The sequence below is a fragment of the Chelon labrosus genome (genome assembly GCF_963514085.1).
Source record: "Chelon labrosus genome assembly, chromosome: 19".
Lineage (NCBI taxonomy): Eukaryota > Metazoa > Chordata > Actinopteri > Mugiliformes > Mugilidae > Chelon > Chelon labrosus.
In genome coordinates this window covers 22983610-23002500 of record NC_140352.1, presented here as the reverse complement: position 1 = coordinate 23002500, position 18891 = coordinate 22983610, and the positions used below count along the sequence as shown (strand labels likewise).

Genomic DNA, 18891 nt, shown 5'->3' with positions numbered 1-18891 from the left:
CATTTTTTTACATTTATTTCCTTTACTAACTTATTTCAACTTTACTACCCTGACAGTTCCAGAAATCCATTTAGTCACTTTATGCATGTAAATGAAGCAGTAGCTATATCATAATAAAAAAATTAGCTTGACATAAGCGTTGTTTATGCTGTGGTTCTTGTCGAACGCATCAAATTTGGTGATTAAATTTAGTCACAGTTCAGCTGAGCTTGTATGAATAACAAATGGAAATATAGTACAATATAGTTATAGACTGAAAAAAATAAAAAATAAAGTTTGTTCTCTAACAAAAACAAATAAAAATGGGAAAGAAAGCTAGAAACGGCTGCAAGCCAGTTTCAAGCCAGTTTCCTGTATTTTAAGTGTTATTTAGTGCAAACATTTCTTAAAATTCAGTCTTCAGAGTTTGATTCAGTGACCTCCCCAAACTCATGATGACAGAGCGGCACTGTGACAGTGTATTACCCGTCGCGTTTTAGATAGGAAACCAATTGGTTTTGGTTTGATCCAGTCTTCGGGGCCCAGATCCTTCACCCTGTGACAGAGAGGCAAATACACCCTGGCACACATACACACACACACAGCACGGGCTATTAAAAAGAGGCACCAATAGGAGCTTGGCGGGAGATAATTGTCTCATAAGTCAGTAAGCACAGCTGTTGGCAAGGTCAAGTTTCATTTATGGACTCGCATTGCCACTCTCAGTTTTGTCTCCGCGTCTTTTCCAATCTCATTCCCTTTCCCTCTTTTTTTTTTTTTTTCTCTTCTCCTCTTTCTATCAGTTTCTGTCCTGTACCTGTCCAGCTCCCCTGTCACTGCCCTCCATCCTCTCTCTTTCTGCATGGTTGGGCTCCTGGATTGCTCGTCCTCTTCGATGAATATTAATGGAAGGCTTTGGATATTATATGAAAATGAACTGTTTATTTGCAGAGACTCTCTCTCTTTTGGCTTTATGGGAGGTTTGGCAGGGGCTGGCTGAACCCTGCCAGACTCTCAAGCATGAGGATGAAATAGGCCCATGCTGTGCTAAATAGGATTCAGGTCAGTAAGAGGCTGTGGCCAACTAGATCCGTCATACGGCTTTTAGAGGAGCATTCTCATTTTAGAACAACACCACGGCGAAGCTTGTTATAGTTTTGAACCAGGAGATGAAGGCGATGTATCTTAAGTGGTTCTAAGTTAGTGGTTGATGTAAGTTTGCTTTTGGCTTGTACTTGATAAGTAGGCATTTAATTATGAGTCGGTGTACATGTACAACAAACAGGGGGGCAGCAGAGAAAGAGATTAACGAAGCAAAATATGCTGCTGGCAGTATATTTTGAAGGTAAATTTGAAAGTTGAAGGGGATAAGGAAAGGAACAAATAAGGAAGAGAGTTAGCGTAGCTCACCCAGAGAAAATGATTGGGCCGGCAGACTTTTGCCAGAGCATAATCAGTTCCCAATGGAGTGACTCCAGACCAGCTTCCAATGTAGAAGAGAGGATGACAGAAAGGTGGAGAAAATCAAGTATGAAAAGATGGAAAGAAGGAAGAAACATGACAGAAAAGGTAGTGTCAATCCAAATAGGAAATACAGAGAGAAAGAAACATGAAAAACTGCAAAGAAAAAAAACAACAAAAGAGCCAGAAACAAAAAAGAGAATGTTCGTTGATAAAATGAAACACAGAAAGAAGTAGGAAAGGAAACAATAATGAAATGGAAAATAGAGAAAGCAAATAAGGAGGAAGAAATTGTGAAACGTGTGTTATTGGTGACTTTGGAAATTACATTTTCCAATATCAAAAAGTAGATATCTATGATGAGTAACCTTTGCTTCTATCAGTCAGGTAATTCTACAAGTTTCCTCCCCAGATCATCTCATTCCCAGATGGAATCGCAGTATCGAGCAGCCTGATCTTGATGCTGCGGTACAAAGTTTTCATTTTTACCATTTAATTAGAGTTGGCTAAAAAGAAAACTGCTGACTGAAGAGGCAGTGGAATAAGGCTGACACTGTGACAGGATGACAGAAACACAAAGTCCCCATAACGGCTCCAGTGTCAGGCTTCAAATATGTACTTTTGAAGAGAACTGACAAGAGAAGCAGATTGTCATGGGCCCGTCTGTGAAGCTATAGTGTAGTATTCTATAGTAGAGACATATGCAGAGCTGACAGCTGCCAATCCAAATGTACATGGACCAGTAAAGACTGGTTTAACATTATTTAAGTCAGAACAGGATTCATTCTCTGATTGTAAATTGGCCATTAAGTGATTACATGTCTTTACATTCCCCAGAGGGATGAATTTACACCATAGACTGTATAAAGATAGACTACGAACAGCTCCTTAAAAGTGAAGCCAAAACAAGTAGCGCTCCCTCTGGTGTCTGACTGCAGTATAGATCATAAGCTCCACCTCCTCCATGTCCGAGGATGCAACTTGGGCCAAAATACACGTCAAATACATTTTGTTCAAGGATGGTTTCAGTCATTTTAGGTAGTTAATATAATGCTGATGCATACTCAATACTCATACGTCAATTCTTCTGATAAGTTTTAGTTAGTTATTTGACGCTATAGAAACAGGATGTGGCATCATGATGACTATTAGTTGCCATGCAAACCACTCCATGATGCGGTCCTATAGGACCGTGAGAACAGAAAAAAAGTAAGTACAGTGTATAATCCAACTCTCGGACTGTATTGCACAGACCCTGGCTCAAAACTCGCAAGATGGTGCCACCCGTATCCCCAGGAAAATAGCGTCTGTTTGACCAATGCAAGGAAGTGGGGATGCATTGTCCATATTTATATACAGTCTATGGTTCACATAAATGAACATACCTGTAGTGAGCTGAAAGGGCCATTGTTGTTCTGGACCCTTGAAAAAAACCCTTGGACATTAAATCCTTGAGGACTACATGTGCATGTCATACCGTATAATGTTTTGATCAAAATATAGCAGATCAGGTCACATGCTTCATGCACATCGTGTCTGTTTCCATTGCCTTCTGGCATTCCAAGCTAAATAAGATAATCTCTCCGGCATGTTCTGGGTCTCCTCCAGGGTCTTCTGACATGGAAAACCTTCAGAGGAATGTGCCTAGGAGGTGTGCTGAGCACATGCCAAACTACCTCAACAGCTTTGCTCTAAGCTCCATCCAGGGTTGGAGCTCTTTACACATTTTCTGATGTGTTAGCTGAAAAACAGACAATTTTATAAGTTCAACAGGTTAGCATGTAACCTGTTTCGCATCTTCACTAGCAATTAGAAGCTTCAACAAAATATATGCCAGCCATAGCTCGGAACATACTCTCTTCTCCTGTCACAGTCTGATCTCTTAGGTTTGCATAACTGTCTTGATCTTTAACTTTCCACATTTAAGCAGTTAAGAGTTCTTTGATCAAACCATCGACCTGTTTTCACTGAGAAAATGAGCCATATTAAATATTAATTCACAATTTGAAGACACTGTATGGGGATAATACATTGGTTTACTAACTGACGAATTCATTGATGTTTAGTAAGTTAAATTGGTTTTCCACTCGCATCCAGTTTTACACCATGGAACACGTTTTACCCAACAACTAATAAGCTTGTGAGTGAAACCCGAGCGGGAACCATGAATGTGTTAAGAATGTCTGAATCCCAGACTCAAACTTGACGCCATCATAGTTTTCTAGCTTCTCTGTTAGTTTCCACATTGTACACTGTAAAAAACTTTCTAGGCAATGGGAAAAAAATGACCTTGTAGCAGGTGTCTGTTACAGATGTCTCTTTTATGATGCTGAAGTCTGTGGAGAAAACTGCTTTATGCACTGTATTGGATTTTCTTTGTTGCAATAACGCATCTGGCCACTGGAAAATTGGGCAGCAAGATGTATGTTGACAAAAGACACCATTTGAAATTGTCTAGTCTCATGAACTGATAACAATACCAAGTTTGCAGTCACACTCTCTAAAACATCCTTACGTCCTATGCTTTTTTCTGCTCACTTTTTCTTGACCTTAATGGAAAATGTTATGAGGTCAAGGAAAGCAGTGATTGAGAATTCCTGAAGAATTCGGATGGCCCTAAAGCATTATTAGGAATAGTTATCATGCATAAAGTTTGTTGCAGTGTCTGTGAAACATGATGCACACACAATTCCTAGGTTTACGGCTGACACATACAGTATAATTTCAAGGGGCATGTGTGCAGCTGTCCGTGACAATACTCACGGGTAGGGTTGAACAGAAAAAAAAAAATGTGGGTCAACATATCAACTCCCTGCCATAGTTAACAGACAGGCGGGCGGTGTCTTTTTTCTTCCTCTGTGACAAGGAGGTGTGTTTTTGCAGCAATGACAAGTGATTGGCAGATACACCTGCTATTCCAGCTCATCAAACAGGAAGAGGCTGTGTCTAACAGAGTAGTCTACTACGACAAATCTTCAACACATTTTCCCTTTGCTGCACCACACCCCCTACCCGCTTCCTTATCGGTTGCTTGAAATAAATGATTAACACATTTAATTGATTAGTGATTCATCGTTAACATCCCTACAGTGTGATTCCCATGAGCCGTACCAGGCTGAAGAAAATGTACTAGAAAAGCATTTCTTGGAACAGCTGGGAACCCTGAATACAGTAAGCAGCATGTCCTCGGCAGCCTTCCTCAAACACTACTTAGCTGATATCCTAAACATCATATGTTCATTGTGCTGTGCATTTAGTGCCCATCTCAGCATCTCCGGGCCCCTGTAAAATGGAAAATGACGATCCATCAAGTCTTCCTCCTCCTGCACCTCACCTCCTGCAGCGTCCCGTCTGCATTTCCCTTTATAGATCGGAGGCATTTCCTTTCTGCTGATGTTAGGAAGTGTGTTTTGGGGCCGCGGCCAAATATTGTGAGAAATGGGACGGTGCTTGTTATGCCACTTCGCTCTTCTGTCACGCCTGTTCTGTTCCGACTTATCTATTGACATCCAGTTTCTCTGCCAGATGAGAGAAACTGGCCGTAGTCCACATAGTCATCTGGGCGGTGCCATTAATTACTCACTAATTACAAAGTTTTCCTCATCGTTTCCTCATCTATTTTCAATGACTAAATGATGCACATTAGGTCAGCTCTTTTGCTTGGGTTCCACATATGATTTCTGCTAACATATAACAACTGGCGTATCAGTGCTGCCATGCAGGTTGTAATCCTTGTATTTACACAGTCAGTGTCAGGTTTCACACGTCTTTTTTCATTGGTCTTATTTGCTATACCTTGCACAAATGAACAATTCACATATTTAGAATTTTTTGATTCCATGTTCCCGCATAATAAAATGTTGTCATAATTAGTGCTGCTGTTCGTTGCTGCAGCGGCTCCGTTTTCCCGCAGGGACCATGAAGCGCTCAGTTCACCTCACACCATTTATCACTGTAGTATCTCAGCAGCCATTTGTCTAAAACTGATGGCGATAAAGCGGTTTCATATGCACGATAATTGGACTGAAATAACAGGGGCAGTCAGCGTATCAATCGGAGAAAAAAATTCTCTTTTTGGTGTGCTGCGTTACCGTGGTCTCTGTTAACGGTGCACATGTGCCGAGTGGGAGTGAGAGAGAGAGAGAGAGAGAGAGAGAGGACTGCATCTGTATTGTTGTCAGTAGTTTGTAAGAGGATCATGTACACAGGCCTCCAAATCTCCTTTATATTAGTTCTTACGGTGGCTACAATCCCAAGGGCTCTCACTTAGACACACCACCACCGTCCACACACACAAAAAACACTCTTGTTCTTTGTGACCGCTCATTATTTTTTCTCACTGCAGAGCCGGTATCTCATAAAACATGATAAAAACATTTTGCGGTTGAAAAAGTGGTGTACCGCTATAACGGTGTATTTGTTCTTCGGTAAGGTTAGCTATATATATAAAAGGAACCATACTGTAATACATCTCTGACTGTATTGTTACGCTGTGCTTAGCTAGCTGCTGCATTGTTCAGTAGTTATATTTAAAACACGTGAGAAACCTGTGACCGTCTCAACACAACCCATCTGTGCTAACTTGTGAAGCCTTATAGGAGCTAATTAACGGTTTGCATTGTAGACAACAGTTTTAGCAAACGCTCACTGAAGCATAAGTTGGCAATACTTATTTTTTTTTTTTTATCTCAGCTTTGTGTTGGATATGGTTTGGGTTTTGCAGATTCTAGATTTCGGTTCTTTGAGGGTTGGTGTCAAAACATGTCCCGTGCTCGTTTCACTGTAAATTGGCAGCAGTTCTGATAATTGTCTTTTTTTTTTTTTCCATGCTCAAACGTTTCATTGTTAAATTTTGCAGCTGGGCTGTGACTGCTGCTTCTGCTGAGACAAAAGAAATGTCAAAAACCAGGCAGCAAGAAGTCATATTTCACAAATGGCAAGTTATCTTTCAATAGTTTACTGTTCCAAACGTGGTGATGTTGATATGTCAGGGTAAGTCTCTGAAGCTGACATAAAGTGACAGTTTATACTCATATACTGTATTGTGTACACAATAATGCACATCCCTAGTCATAAGTCACTATCAGGTTTGTAGTAGAAGAAGGATAGAAGTATATCAGTATGATGCTGTAAATGATTACGCCAACTGTCTCTTCAGATCTGTTATTGTGTTAAAAGGGTGTTGTGTTGCCTTGGGATCATTAGATAAAAATGTGTCTGTCATGACTTAAAATGAAAAAAGCCACAACATTAAAACCACTGACAGAAGAAGTAAATAACATTGACCATCTTGTGACAATTCAGTGTTCTGCTGGGAAACTTCTGGACCTGTCATTCATGTGGATGTTACTTAGACATGTAGCACCCACCTATACCAGACCAGGCACCCCCACCCCATAGCAATGACACTCCTTGATGGCAGCAGCCATCCCCAGCAGGATGCAGCCTGACACAGACACACACACAAAAACGGTTTAAGAACAACTAAAAAAACATGAAGAACATCACAAGGTGTTGACCTGGCCTCCAAATTCGCTCGATCCCAAACTGATCAAGTTTGATCAGTCATAAGGACTCAATGGTGTAAATGCCATGTCGTTTTTAATAAACCAAGCAGGTGCTTTTAGCAGATTAGGTAATCCAAAAGGTAATCCAATACAATAACAAAAATACAATGTAAAAATGTGCTAAATGCATAAGGGGCCAGTACGTGCTAGCTTTGCATGTCAGGAGGCAGCTAGCTGCTAGCAGTAGAAGGCAAATTCTTTAAAATAGCATTTAAGTTGTTTTTGTACATGTTGTGTTTGCTGACTACTTGGGTTCTGGTCATCTTTAATTTGTATTTATTCTTTAATTGGAGTTGGAAGGAATATGGACCTGGCAGTTTTATGTTTGCTATATTCCTGGATGTTGCTTGTGCATCTGTTTAGAAGCACACAATGTAACAAATGACTTTTGTTGTTGAATACCACATTTTTCAAGGCACATGGCTTGAAAAACATTTCATCAGACTAAAAAATGGAGGTGGAACAATGTTAATTTTCTATTGTATAATGGCAAAATATGTGACACATTTGCTTCCAAATCCATTCCAGTGCTTTACAACACATGGAATGATCCCTTTGTGAAATAAGTAGTGCTGGGGCAGTTAGAAAATGTGCTTTCATCCATAATCTCACTATGGAGAGACCAGACAAATACTAGATGACAGTCACTCCTCCAAAGCATCCCAATGAATTGCGTCGAGCCATTGTGTGTCTGGAATGGCACTGAAATGACACAGAGAGGGTGTGATTGTCTTTTTCACTTTTGAGTGCTCAATAACTAAATAAATGATCTTGTGTTGCCGTTTAAGTGGACGTTTTGCTAGGCTCCAGCAGCGCTGGGCAAAGGGCCAGCCTCCCTCTAATAGTCTGGAAAGTCCGACACACTTCTGCTTGGCTGGCCGACGCACTGATTTAGGCCTACTCCAATCAAAGACGGTGCTTACTTCAAGATCATTTACAATCAAAAAGGGAGAAAAAACATTGTCCTGTTGAGGAACATAATCCTTGTTTTTTCTTTTCCTTATTTTTTATTCTTGGGCCACCCTGCACCCCATTTCAGCTTGTGGCAGTAAAAATTGCCCTCAAAGAAAATAGCATTTTCTGGACTGTGTCCAGCTGGCCAACCCTTCTGAAATTGAACTGCTCTCCAGTGTAACTGCACCCAGGCTGTTTGGAAGGGTTAGCAGTGGGAGGAGGGTTGTTCGGCCACCTCAACTTCCATTAAAGACAAGCAAGCGGGGCAACCTCTGGACCCATGATTAAGCCCTGCTTTTCACCTTTGGTGAATGAACAGGAGGGGGTGAGGGAAGGGGGAGGCGAGGTGTAAAAAGCAATATCCTGGAGGCTCTGTGGGTAATTCTCAGTCACAACTCTCTCTTTGTACTGAGACCTTTGCTTAGTCACCTCAATTATACAGTACCACCCTGCTTTAATCTGGGGCTTTCTTCTAAAGCTCACGCAACATGGCAGAATGCATTTCCATACTAATGCCCAGGGAGTCATTGCATCACGCGGCAGTTTGCTAGTTGTGCACGTGTGCCTGACCCCAACGAGAGGCTGAATTCAATGCGTTGCTCCAAGGTGCTCTCCAGAGCCTCAGTTTGCTTGCCGGGAAGGTTCACGGGGTGTCTGGGAATGATGAGAGCGGTTTAAAAAAGATTAAAGTGTCTGATAAGTGACTGATGTTCCTGTTTCTGTGTCTCCTCTCCTCACCTCGCAGCACAACCGAATCCGCCAAAAATTCACGAAGGATGGTGGGCATACAAGGAGGTGGTGCAGGGGAGCTTTGTTCCAGGTAAGCCTTAAAACAATGTGCAGCGCTTTGATGCGTGGAAGTTTCCCACAGAATACTGATTTCCCCGCATACACTTTAAACACACTGTGTGCATGATCCTGAAGCCGCAGCTTAATACATATTTAAGATAACATCGGGCCACTTTGCCACTGGCAATAGTTTTATTTTCTCATTCTGACGAGACCTCTTCGCCCTTTCCACGCAGCCAATTCTTTTTCGCTGATTGATTGACAGCGGCCCACTGCTCCTTCCGCCTTTTCCATCTTGTTGTGTATCTGCGTGTCAGGCCAATTATTTTCCAGAGATTGTGTTTTTCTGCTGAGCTGAGGCGCTTTTGACGAAGCCTGGTGGCTGTATGTGTGTGCGTGTGAGGTAACGTCTGTCCTTGTGAGGACTGAATGTCTGCATACAGAGAGATTAATTAGGAGAATTCAAACAGAGGACATTTGGTTTGAGCTCCTGTACTGGCATGAAGGTTAACTTTGGTTGAAGGATGAAGGTGAACAATAAAATTTCAATCGGTGGGGCTGGGAGTATTAGGAAGCAATGAGGGGTAAATGTTAGGGTTAGTTTTTGTGGATTTCTAAAGTTTTAGCAAAGGCCTTATTAGCACCGTTAAATTGAACAATTAGCCCAGCTTTTATCATAAGTGCACAATAAGCAGGATTACACATGTAAAGGCCTTTTCTGTATGAGCTGTACTGGTAAACTGTACAGCCCTTTTTCACATAAAAATTTGAGAACTTGCAGGTGCTTCACAAGTGCCCTGAATGCACCTCTGCCAGAGAAGTAAACTGGAAATAAGTTTCGTGTAGGTGCGATAGTAATGTTCTGTGCTATATCCCTGATCCATGGCCCTGTTCTTGTGAAGCGGTTGTACACTTTTTCAAGTTATTCAGCCAAACACAAAAAACAAAGCAGCTCTTCTCTTCTTCTTGTAGTTTTTGTAGAAGCACGTAGGCCACATGGAGGGAGGAAGATGTTCAGCCTCTGGAAGCAACGCTTACTACAAAGACGGAAAGGTTGATTGATACTAATTGTGGGTGGCTACAAACTGGCACCCCAGGTTGACCTTGATTTTTAGCAAATAGCAATATCCCCCAACACTGAACATGATTTAGACTAACTGAAGGTCTAATAGAAAAGTGAGAAGAGTGAAACCTTAATTATGGATTTCATGGTAGTCAGGAAATGTGTTACTTTATACGACAAATGTGCACACACACACTGTCCACGTTCTGTCCCGTTGCTCGGTGAAAATGCAGGAAGCAGTTATGAACCTTCTTTAAACGTCACCATATGTTTTAACTGGTTAACCTTTACCGTTTCATAGCTGCCGCGTAAGGGTTATCAGTCGAGGAATCCACAGAAACAAACAACAAACTGCTTACAACAAAAAGGTGCTGCCATGATGGCGATTAGCATCTGCTCTGGAGAGTCTTGATGAGTTCCTGCCTGTAAAACAACAGATGAGGACAAAACTGGTACTCCCTTAACTCCCATAACTAACTCTAATAGCCCTCAAAGCTGTCTCTTTGTTTTGAAGAAGGGATGCCAACAGATCCCAGCGCTGTAGGCGAAAGGTCTGATTTGTCACTTACTGAAGGAGAGCTCCTTCTCAGTCAACAGGACAAGAGTCTGGTGCTACATACGTAATGTAAAAGTGCACTGGGGCTGCCCCCATAGTTGACCTGGCTGAGGTTATAATCCTCACAGCACATCTTGTCCCTTCATTCCCCTTGTTACTTCCTGTCTGTCTTCATTTACAACTGTTCAACTAATTTAGTCACAAAAAGGCCAAAGCAATAACTTGAACAAGTTAAGGACATTAATTTAGCTGTTTGAAATGTCATAACTACAGTGTACAACAAGGTGAGTGATATTCAAAGTCTAACTATGGGTTGGGATGGAAACTATGCCTTCACAGTTAATGTTTGATGCCTTTCAATTACAACAAATACACCACTGTTGAGTACACATTTGGATGAACAACTGTATCTGTTATTGATATTGTACTTTTGCCAAAGTTTCCCCGTCGTCAATACAGTCCTAGGTCTTGGAGTAGCCACTACAGCAATGAATGTGTCAGAGCGAATCTTTAAATGAGCACTGAGGATTAGAGTTGCCACATTGCGCTGAAAGCCGAGGTTCAGGATGAGGCCCGACGGACTAAAAGCGCGCAACGCAGGGCAACGCGGTGAAGCACTGTGGTATTATGGTGTGAACGAAGGCGCCTGTGTCCCAAAGCAAGCACTGAGGCTTCCCCGGTACGTCCAGATATACATAAATAAGCGGCTGTTTGTCCTCCCCTCTGGCGCTAACTGCTTGGCGGTTTTGCTGCCCCGTTTACTTCCCAGCTATCTCCTTTAGCAGTTCTCCACGGCGCACTTGCTTTACTAACCGCCGTACAACAGCTGGAGCAGTTAAACACTGTTCATGATCCTCCTGTGGCTGAGAATTCCCAGCCCTAGTTACCTTGTTCTGCAGCCGGCAAGATTTTGCATCTGGGACATTAAAGAAAAGGGAAAGGATTTTCACTACAAATGAAGCCCAAAGTAATGATGCAGAGAGGAGTAATATTGATGGGCTATATTCTTACTGAACACAGGCTGATTAGACGGTGAGTGGTGATAAAAGATTAAAATGAATATTTAGCAAGTGCATTGGAATTTTTAGACGAGCCAGAAATGAACATTAGGCCACGTCAAAGTATGTTATGCTCCCTTTAAGCAACAATCTGTTACAATAAGTGCACTAACTTACCAGCTCAGGAGACATCTGGAAAAGCTTATTTGTGAATATTTTTTCATTTGACAGTTTCAGAGGTTCCTTAACAAACGTTCTGACTCGTGTATTTGATTGGCGGTCAGTGAGACTCAAGATTGAAATGGAAGTGATTCTTCTCCCTCACCGGCAACAGCGATGAAGTCGGCGTGCAGCTCCACTCAGCTGCTGCCACGACAGAGCTATCAGAGCTCTGAGCCCTCTCCACTTCTTTTCACCTGTTAATGGCCCGTTTTGCTTCACTAAAAACGTCTCTCGGCGGAGGTCAAAAGCCACGGCCCCGCATCTCGGAACACTCGCCCTCCAAGGTTAGCAAAGCAGATGATCACTGTGGCTGACCTTTGGTATGTTGCTTATCCTTTCGGAGCCCTCTCAATTAGCTTTAAATTTGGTAAAGGTCAGACATAACTCTAAGTGCTGCGTCAGTTTCCCCTTTGCTCTCGCCTTTAGTTCCCCGGCCATGTCTTAACTCGCAACCCTTTCAGTCGGGAATGAAAAGCTACGCTATCGTTCATCAGCCTCACTAACTGTTCTGTTCAGCAGCACAAACATGTCTGGATTGCTCAAACATTTATCCCAGAATTACCTCTCAGAGCTGCTCCCTAGGTTGCTCACTTCACTGAAATTAATGGAAGCACACATGACATGTTTGCTTTATTTAATTTATGCACTCATTAGTGTGCGCCTGGCGCACGGTTTTATAATTCTGCTGAACTTTAATTATCATGGCAATTCAAATACACAAAGAAATGGTCTTATTCAAATTTTCTCCAAACTCACAACTTAAATGCCAGCTGTGTCGTAAAAGTCTGTTTAAACTTATTAGAATGTCAAAGGAACAAAAATAGCACAGAAGAGCGGGGCCTGCATTCAAGTCTGCTAATAAGCTGCTACTGTAATGTGAAAATATCACAAATTCTGAAGCTGAGCGTTGTTTTGGAGAACTTTTGAATTAATCACACAGAAGAGTCATCACAAATTGGTATTGGTCCAACCAACGGATAGGTTCAGAAAGCCAGATCTAGTTGGTGTAAAACACAGATTAGCTGTCTGTGAAGGTTCTCAGTCATCCAAGTCATGGTATATCCAACAAACAAGCTGAAACAAGGGAATCTAGACTTGTACGAGCCTGTTCAGACGTTGCATTAAGATCCAATCTGTGCGATCCGATCATGTATGTGCATCCGATCACACACTGAGAGATCGATCTCTGAGCGAGTTTTGCCTCTTTCATTATGAAAAAACACACGACCACTATTATAAATGATCGCCTGAAAGGAAAAAGCACCGTAAGCAATGTCTGTTCATTAGTAATGAGAGCCTTTTAAAGTATTCTGTCCTTGTGGCTGTTAACTAATTAAAAAGTAAATGCATCTAAGTAATAATTTACAAATGAAAGTATTTAATGTGAGTACACAAGTGTGATTCTGTGTTAATTATTGATGCGGTCATGTTGATGTATGAGGAGTCGTTTGTCGTTAAATTAAGTATTTCCTCAATCACCTGCATCTTTATTTCTCTTTATTACCAGAGATTATGGTGTGTATGGAAACTTCTAGGGTTGGAGTTTTGTGCAGGTCTAACTAATGAGCCAAAGTCATAACGCGCACACATAAAACAGCGCTGTTCTCGGGTCTGGAGCAGCGGTAGAGATCCATTAGAGACATCAGCTGTTAAAACACTCTACTGCGCCACAAATGATGTCATGGTTTATTCGAATCCCGAGCATGGAACTGAGATTGGATCTGGAGACTCATGGAGATGAACACACATACCTAAAGCTGGTCACTTGTGATCTGATAACTCAGATCAGATTTTAAGGCAAGGTCCTGTGCAGATTCTTGAAGATGTTAAAAAGGTTTCAGCCCCACTCAAACCTTGAGACTGGAGTCTCTGGGTGATAATGGGTCACTGGAATACCATACATTGTGGAAGGAAAACAGGATGAAAACAGTTTCCTCCAACTACAAGTAAGTAACAGAATGTGATCTAACTTAATTTGTATGAAAGATACTGAAAGAACTTCAGACTACCCACAAAGTCAGTCACATACATTTAGCTCTGAAATCGACATCTCTGTTATCTCTTTTATTGTCTTTTTGCCTGCTTCTTCTATTGAGATTCTAGATTCTAGAGAGATTGTCATAACAGTGTCTGATTGGCAAATTGTGCCAAGAGAGTTTGGACACCTGAACACCTATGAACTTTCTCTGTGTTATTGTGTTTATGGTATAAGGCCGGCTCATGATCACTTTTTTTTCCTCAAATGTGTGGGAAGGACTTCAGGTGAAGGGTAGAAAGTGATTCAGAGACATAGGGCCTCTGAGCCTCAGGCTAGGTGGAGACACTTTTCTTTAAAAAGACAATATTGTTGCATTTATGCATGTATGGCTAGTGCAGATGGCAATATGTGTGAGGTGGGTATTTCTGATGAGATTGTAAATCAGTGGAGGTAGGGAATGCTAAGAAAGGAAGGCGGCTATTTTATATCATTTCTTACTGCCTCTTTTATTGCTGGGACTTCTTTATTACATTTAAATCCAGCCAAGTGAAAACCTGTCCAAAATTGCGCTCACAGCTAACAGAGACGACAGGAACACTGCATTTCCAGTGACTGCTTCACAGAGAAAACTACCTGGTATTGTGCCTGTTGTTGCCGTTAATGTGAAGTAGCCGCATTAGAGAATGTTGAGTTAGCATTAGCAGTAAATCCACACAGATCTGATGCAAGGGGGAATAGCAGACTCAGCCACCAACCATAAAAACACCTCCAAAGTTATAGCCAGAAAATACTGGCCACTGCAGCTGCGAAAAAAAAATCCAACAACAACTCAATATCCACTTATTCCAGACCTTAAGACCATAGCATGTATTTGCTTACCCATGCTCGCTATGACCACTGTGTAAGTACCATCTACTAATGAAAGCTATTATGTATGGCGTGTTTCTTCTTTAGTATTTGACTCTTCTTCGGCAAAATTTATGTGAAAGTTTCAGTCGCCATTGTTGAAAGTGAAGCAGGATGTAGAAACAAAAATGAACTAACAAAGTAAGTATAAAAGGCTCGTACCGGCTTAGGCTACGTGCGTAGGCTACGTGCGTAGCATTGAGAATAGTCCTACTACCAATTAGAGACATTTTGTTGTAAACAAATTCAGCTCCACAGTGCTCAGATGATGTATATGTTGCTGCTACTCTTCTGTTCATCAAAACATAAAGCCCGTCCAAATGATTGATCTTGCAGGAGCACAATCAGTTCCTAACGTAGTGACTCCAGACCAGCTTTGTAGGTGGAGAAGTTTGAAGTTTGTCTGTTCTAGAAGACAGTGTGATACAATCAATCAACAGTAGTACTGCACTCTTCTGGACAGAGATCTCAGATGCCGTTCCTGGAATCTCCTGGAGCCATTCTCAGTTAGGTAGTCATCAGCCCAAGTGAACCCCTTTCAGGTCTCGAGATACATTTTATCCTACCTCTCTCTTCCCATGTGAGCCATTTCAAGCCCCCCATGTGCCAGCAAAACTTAGGGCTTTGCTACTTTTGTCCCTCCGTGTAGCAATTGACCCTGTTGCTACTCTCCCAGTTGGAGCAATGTAATGGGACGGCGCTGCAGAGTTTGGAGGAGTAGCGCTCTCCCCGTGTTAGCTCCTACCCGAGGCTAATGACAGAGCAGTGGAGTCAGCGGCGGAGGAGGGAGCGAGGGGGAGGATGGCGGGTGGAAGAGCTGGATGGCAGGAGAAATGGAAACAGCGAGGGCAACCGCAGGGCAGCGATTTATGGGAGTGGTCACTGATACTGACACCAAGATGCTTTTATGGAGCTAATGGTGTAACAGTGAAATCACTCTGGATGACACACTCACGGGGAGACAGTTATTACAGCCACGGCCCTTTGTTTCGAAACACTTTTCCCATGGATCCATATTAGAAGACTGCTGTTGCTGTTGATTCAGGATTAAAATGTTTAACTGCCGACTTATACAGTGTTTGTTGAAGTAATCAGCGTGCCTATTGCTGCTAATTCTATTAATCATTGTTGAAAATCCAACAATTATCATAATTCCTAGCTACTTAAATCCAAATTCCAAATAGAATTTCGAATGTGATACTTTACAAATTGCGTTTGCCCTCAACATTTGTTTGACTTGAAGTGGCTCTCAAATCTTGAAGATTTTCCTTTAGCATCCTTCAAGCCATTACAATCTATCACTGAATGATTTAACACAATGGTAAGTGGGGAACTGATGTATTAAGTTACTGCTAATGTAATCCCTGGAACGCATCTGGATCTGAATGCAGAACGCCAAATTGTCCTGAAACGATAGTCGATGGGTTTAGAGATTACTGCTAATGCGAACCAAACACTTACCACGGCTGCTGCCGCTTCACATTAAAGCATTTTATTGGCAAACACAAGCTTAGAGCTCTCAGTAACACTCATAAAAACTCTACAAATCTACAATGCAAGACGTGTAAACTATTTTGGAGGCAGATCAGTGCATAGTAATATTGATATTGGGGTGTAATGGGTCAAAAAGGAACAATCACAGTGAGCTACTAGATGAAGAGCTGCAGGAGACCGGCTGCACACCTTCTCAGTGAAGTAACCAACTCCTTTCACTGTGACCTCTCCGCAGCATAAAAGCACACATCATGTCTTCTCGCAGAAGAGTGGGAAAATGCAAATTACTGCCTCATTACTTATTTCGCACTTATTTATATTCAGAATGTGTACTTCATTTGACTTTTTGTTTTTGCTCGTATTGAATTAAATATTTTTTTTCCAACATAATTGCTATTAATGAGTGCTTTCATGGAAAAATCCAATAATCAGTAGCTGCGTGAATGTTATGCAGCTATCCTGTCTATCACAGTGACCGCCCCTACATCTATAAATCATGCACCACTTTGATTTAATAACCTTTACTGTTTTATGCATCTGAGATCAAGTCAAACCATTTTTTTTTTTTTTTTTTTTTTTTTGCTTTATTCTGGGTCCTGAGCGGTTTTGACTTGACACAGCACTGTGAGCTCATTTTTACTAATGACTCCACGCTGGTCCTGTTTTACGATCTGATCATCGACCGCATTTTTAAGAAGGAAACTCTCAAAACAGTCTGGCTACATTGAAGGTGCTTTATGAACAGCAGATAAGCAAGCGGTTTGTGCTTCTCAGAGGCCAGTAAACAGTCAGCAAAGTTATACACTGATCAGGCAAAACATTATGACAGGAGAAATGAATAACATTGATCATCTTGAGCCAATGTAATGTTCTGCTGGGAAACCTTTAGACCTCGTATTCATGTGGATGTTACTTAGACATGTACGACCCACCTAGACCAGACCAGACACCCCCACCCCATAGCAATGACACTCTTTGATGGTTCAAGAACAACTCAAAAAACATCAAGAACAGCACAAGGTGTTGACCTGGAGCCCAAACTCACTAGATTCCAAACTGATCAAGTATCTGCGGGATGATCCACAGAGGCCCCTCCCCTCAACCCACAGGACCCAAAGGCCCCCACTAACAACATTCTGTTGCCAGACACCACAGGACACCCTCAGAAGGCCTATGTCCATCAGGTGCAGGTGATATGTATCATACTGAAACAAACCATGCACAGTCAGGAAAGCTTCTTCAAGCGGAGTTGGAGGTCTATGAGTGACAGGATCAGTTGGTTTTAATACAAATAAAACTCTAAGGATCTTCTACAAAATGCCACTCTCCTTAGATATCTCAAAACCAACTGAATGGCTCGGTACTACGAGGTAAGCCAGGAAATATTTTCTCTCTGTAAAGAAAAAAAGCAATTGAGAGACCCTTCAAGAGATACCGCTCCTGGAACAATTTGGAGCCGTCATGTCGGGGCTCTCTCCTCATTCAAACGGATCATTGTCGCCGCTGACAAAGCGTGGCGGGCCGCTCTTGATCTCAAATGTGCGAGCGGCCCATCTAATCATCGGACCTCATCGTACGCGTCCACGTCTGATGCTTCATTTTCCGAGGCGTCGGCGCATTTGGTCACAGCTTCTTTAATCCAGTGTTTCCCCCTCCTGTTTCACAGGAACTTTTGTTTCTAGCAGCCAAACAAATCTGTGCTGTCTGTTTTTTTCTAGCTGGCTTTCTTTTCTTTTTTTTCTCTTTTATGCATATATTACAAAGACCAATTAAAGAATTTTATCTGCTAGTCGCAAAGTCCAAAAGGCACTGTTGTGAAAAAAAATCCTCTCAATTATTGTTATTTATTTTATTTTTAATGCTCCAGCTAAGCCCTTCTCTGAATCAGTGGAGGGTGCTAATTGGCGGATACTTTGCATATGTATGGCAGGTAGCGGGCGCCTCTTCAAGTGGCAATTTCTGATCAAAAACCAATTAAAAGAGCACAGACAACACCAGAGGCGCGCGCAACTTGCCGATGGGTGGTTTATGGGAATAAAATAAATATCCAGTGGCACAGTGCCAGCTTGTTTTGAGAACACTTCAAATCAGACTCTGAAATTTGCTGAAACTGTGGCATGGAGGCTGACGTGGAAAGGCCTCTCGGTGGTAGGATCGGTGCCTACTGGGAGCAGGAGATGGTTTCTGACAGCCAGCACTGCACACCAGAGGCGGTTTGACGGGCAGCCAGCATCTAGCTGAACATACTGTATTCGGGCCCCGGTGGAAATTTCCCCTACCTATCATGGTGAAATATTACCTTCTGCTCTGATACACCATTGGACTATTTTCCCATTTTGGCACACAGTGGAACCATCCCAGCCTTTCCGTCTTTGTGATTTAGTCTTGAGGTATCCACAAATGGAAAGGATAGCATTTTAAATCTGTTCTGTTATTCTCCGAACACATCACACGGTGGGTAAGTAAATGACATCTTGTGACAATTCAATGTTCTACTGGGAAACATTTGGACATGCGGATGTTACTTAGAAATGTAGCACCCACCGAGACCAGACCAGGCACCCCCACCCCATAGCAATGACACTCCATGATAGCAGCAGCCATCCCCAGCAGGATGCACCCTGACACAGACACACACACAAAAACGCTTTAGGAACAACTAAAAAAACATGAAGAACAAATTCACTAGATCCCAAACTGATCAAGCATCTGTGGGGTGATCCACAGAGGCCCCTCCCCTCAACCCATAGGACCCAAAGGCTCCCACTAACAACATTCTGTTGCCAGACACCACAGGACACCCTCAGAAGGCCCATGTCCAATCTCTGATGAGTCCCAACTGTTTTGGAGGCACAAGGAAGACCTAGACAATATTAGGAAGGTGGTCATCACCATATCTGCATCTGCTTACTCCTGGATCCGGA

General features: G+C 42.2%; 1 protein-coding gene across 1 annotated transcript in view; it reads left to right on the top strand.

Annotated features, from left to right (window-relative positions):
- Positions 1–18891, top strand: part of ca10a (carbonic anhydrase Xa) — a gene marked incomplete at its 3' end in the record, with an annotated part of 254870 nt that overhangs the window by 17315 nt on the left and 218664 nt on the right. Inside the window, exon 2 of the mRNA XM_084567004.1 lies at positions 8707–8781. Coding sequence (XP_084423130.1) covers positions 8707–8781 — 75 coding nt within the window. The remainder of the gene's footprint in view (positions 1–8706; positions 8782–18891) is intronic.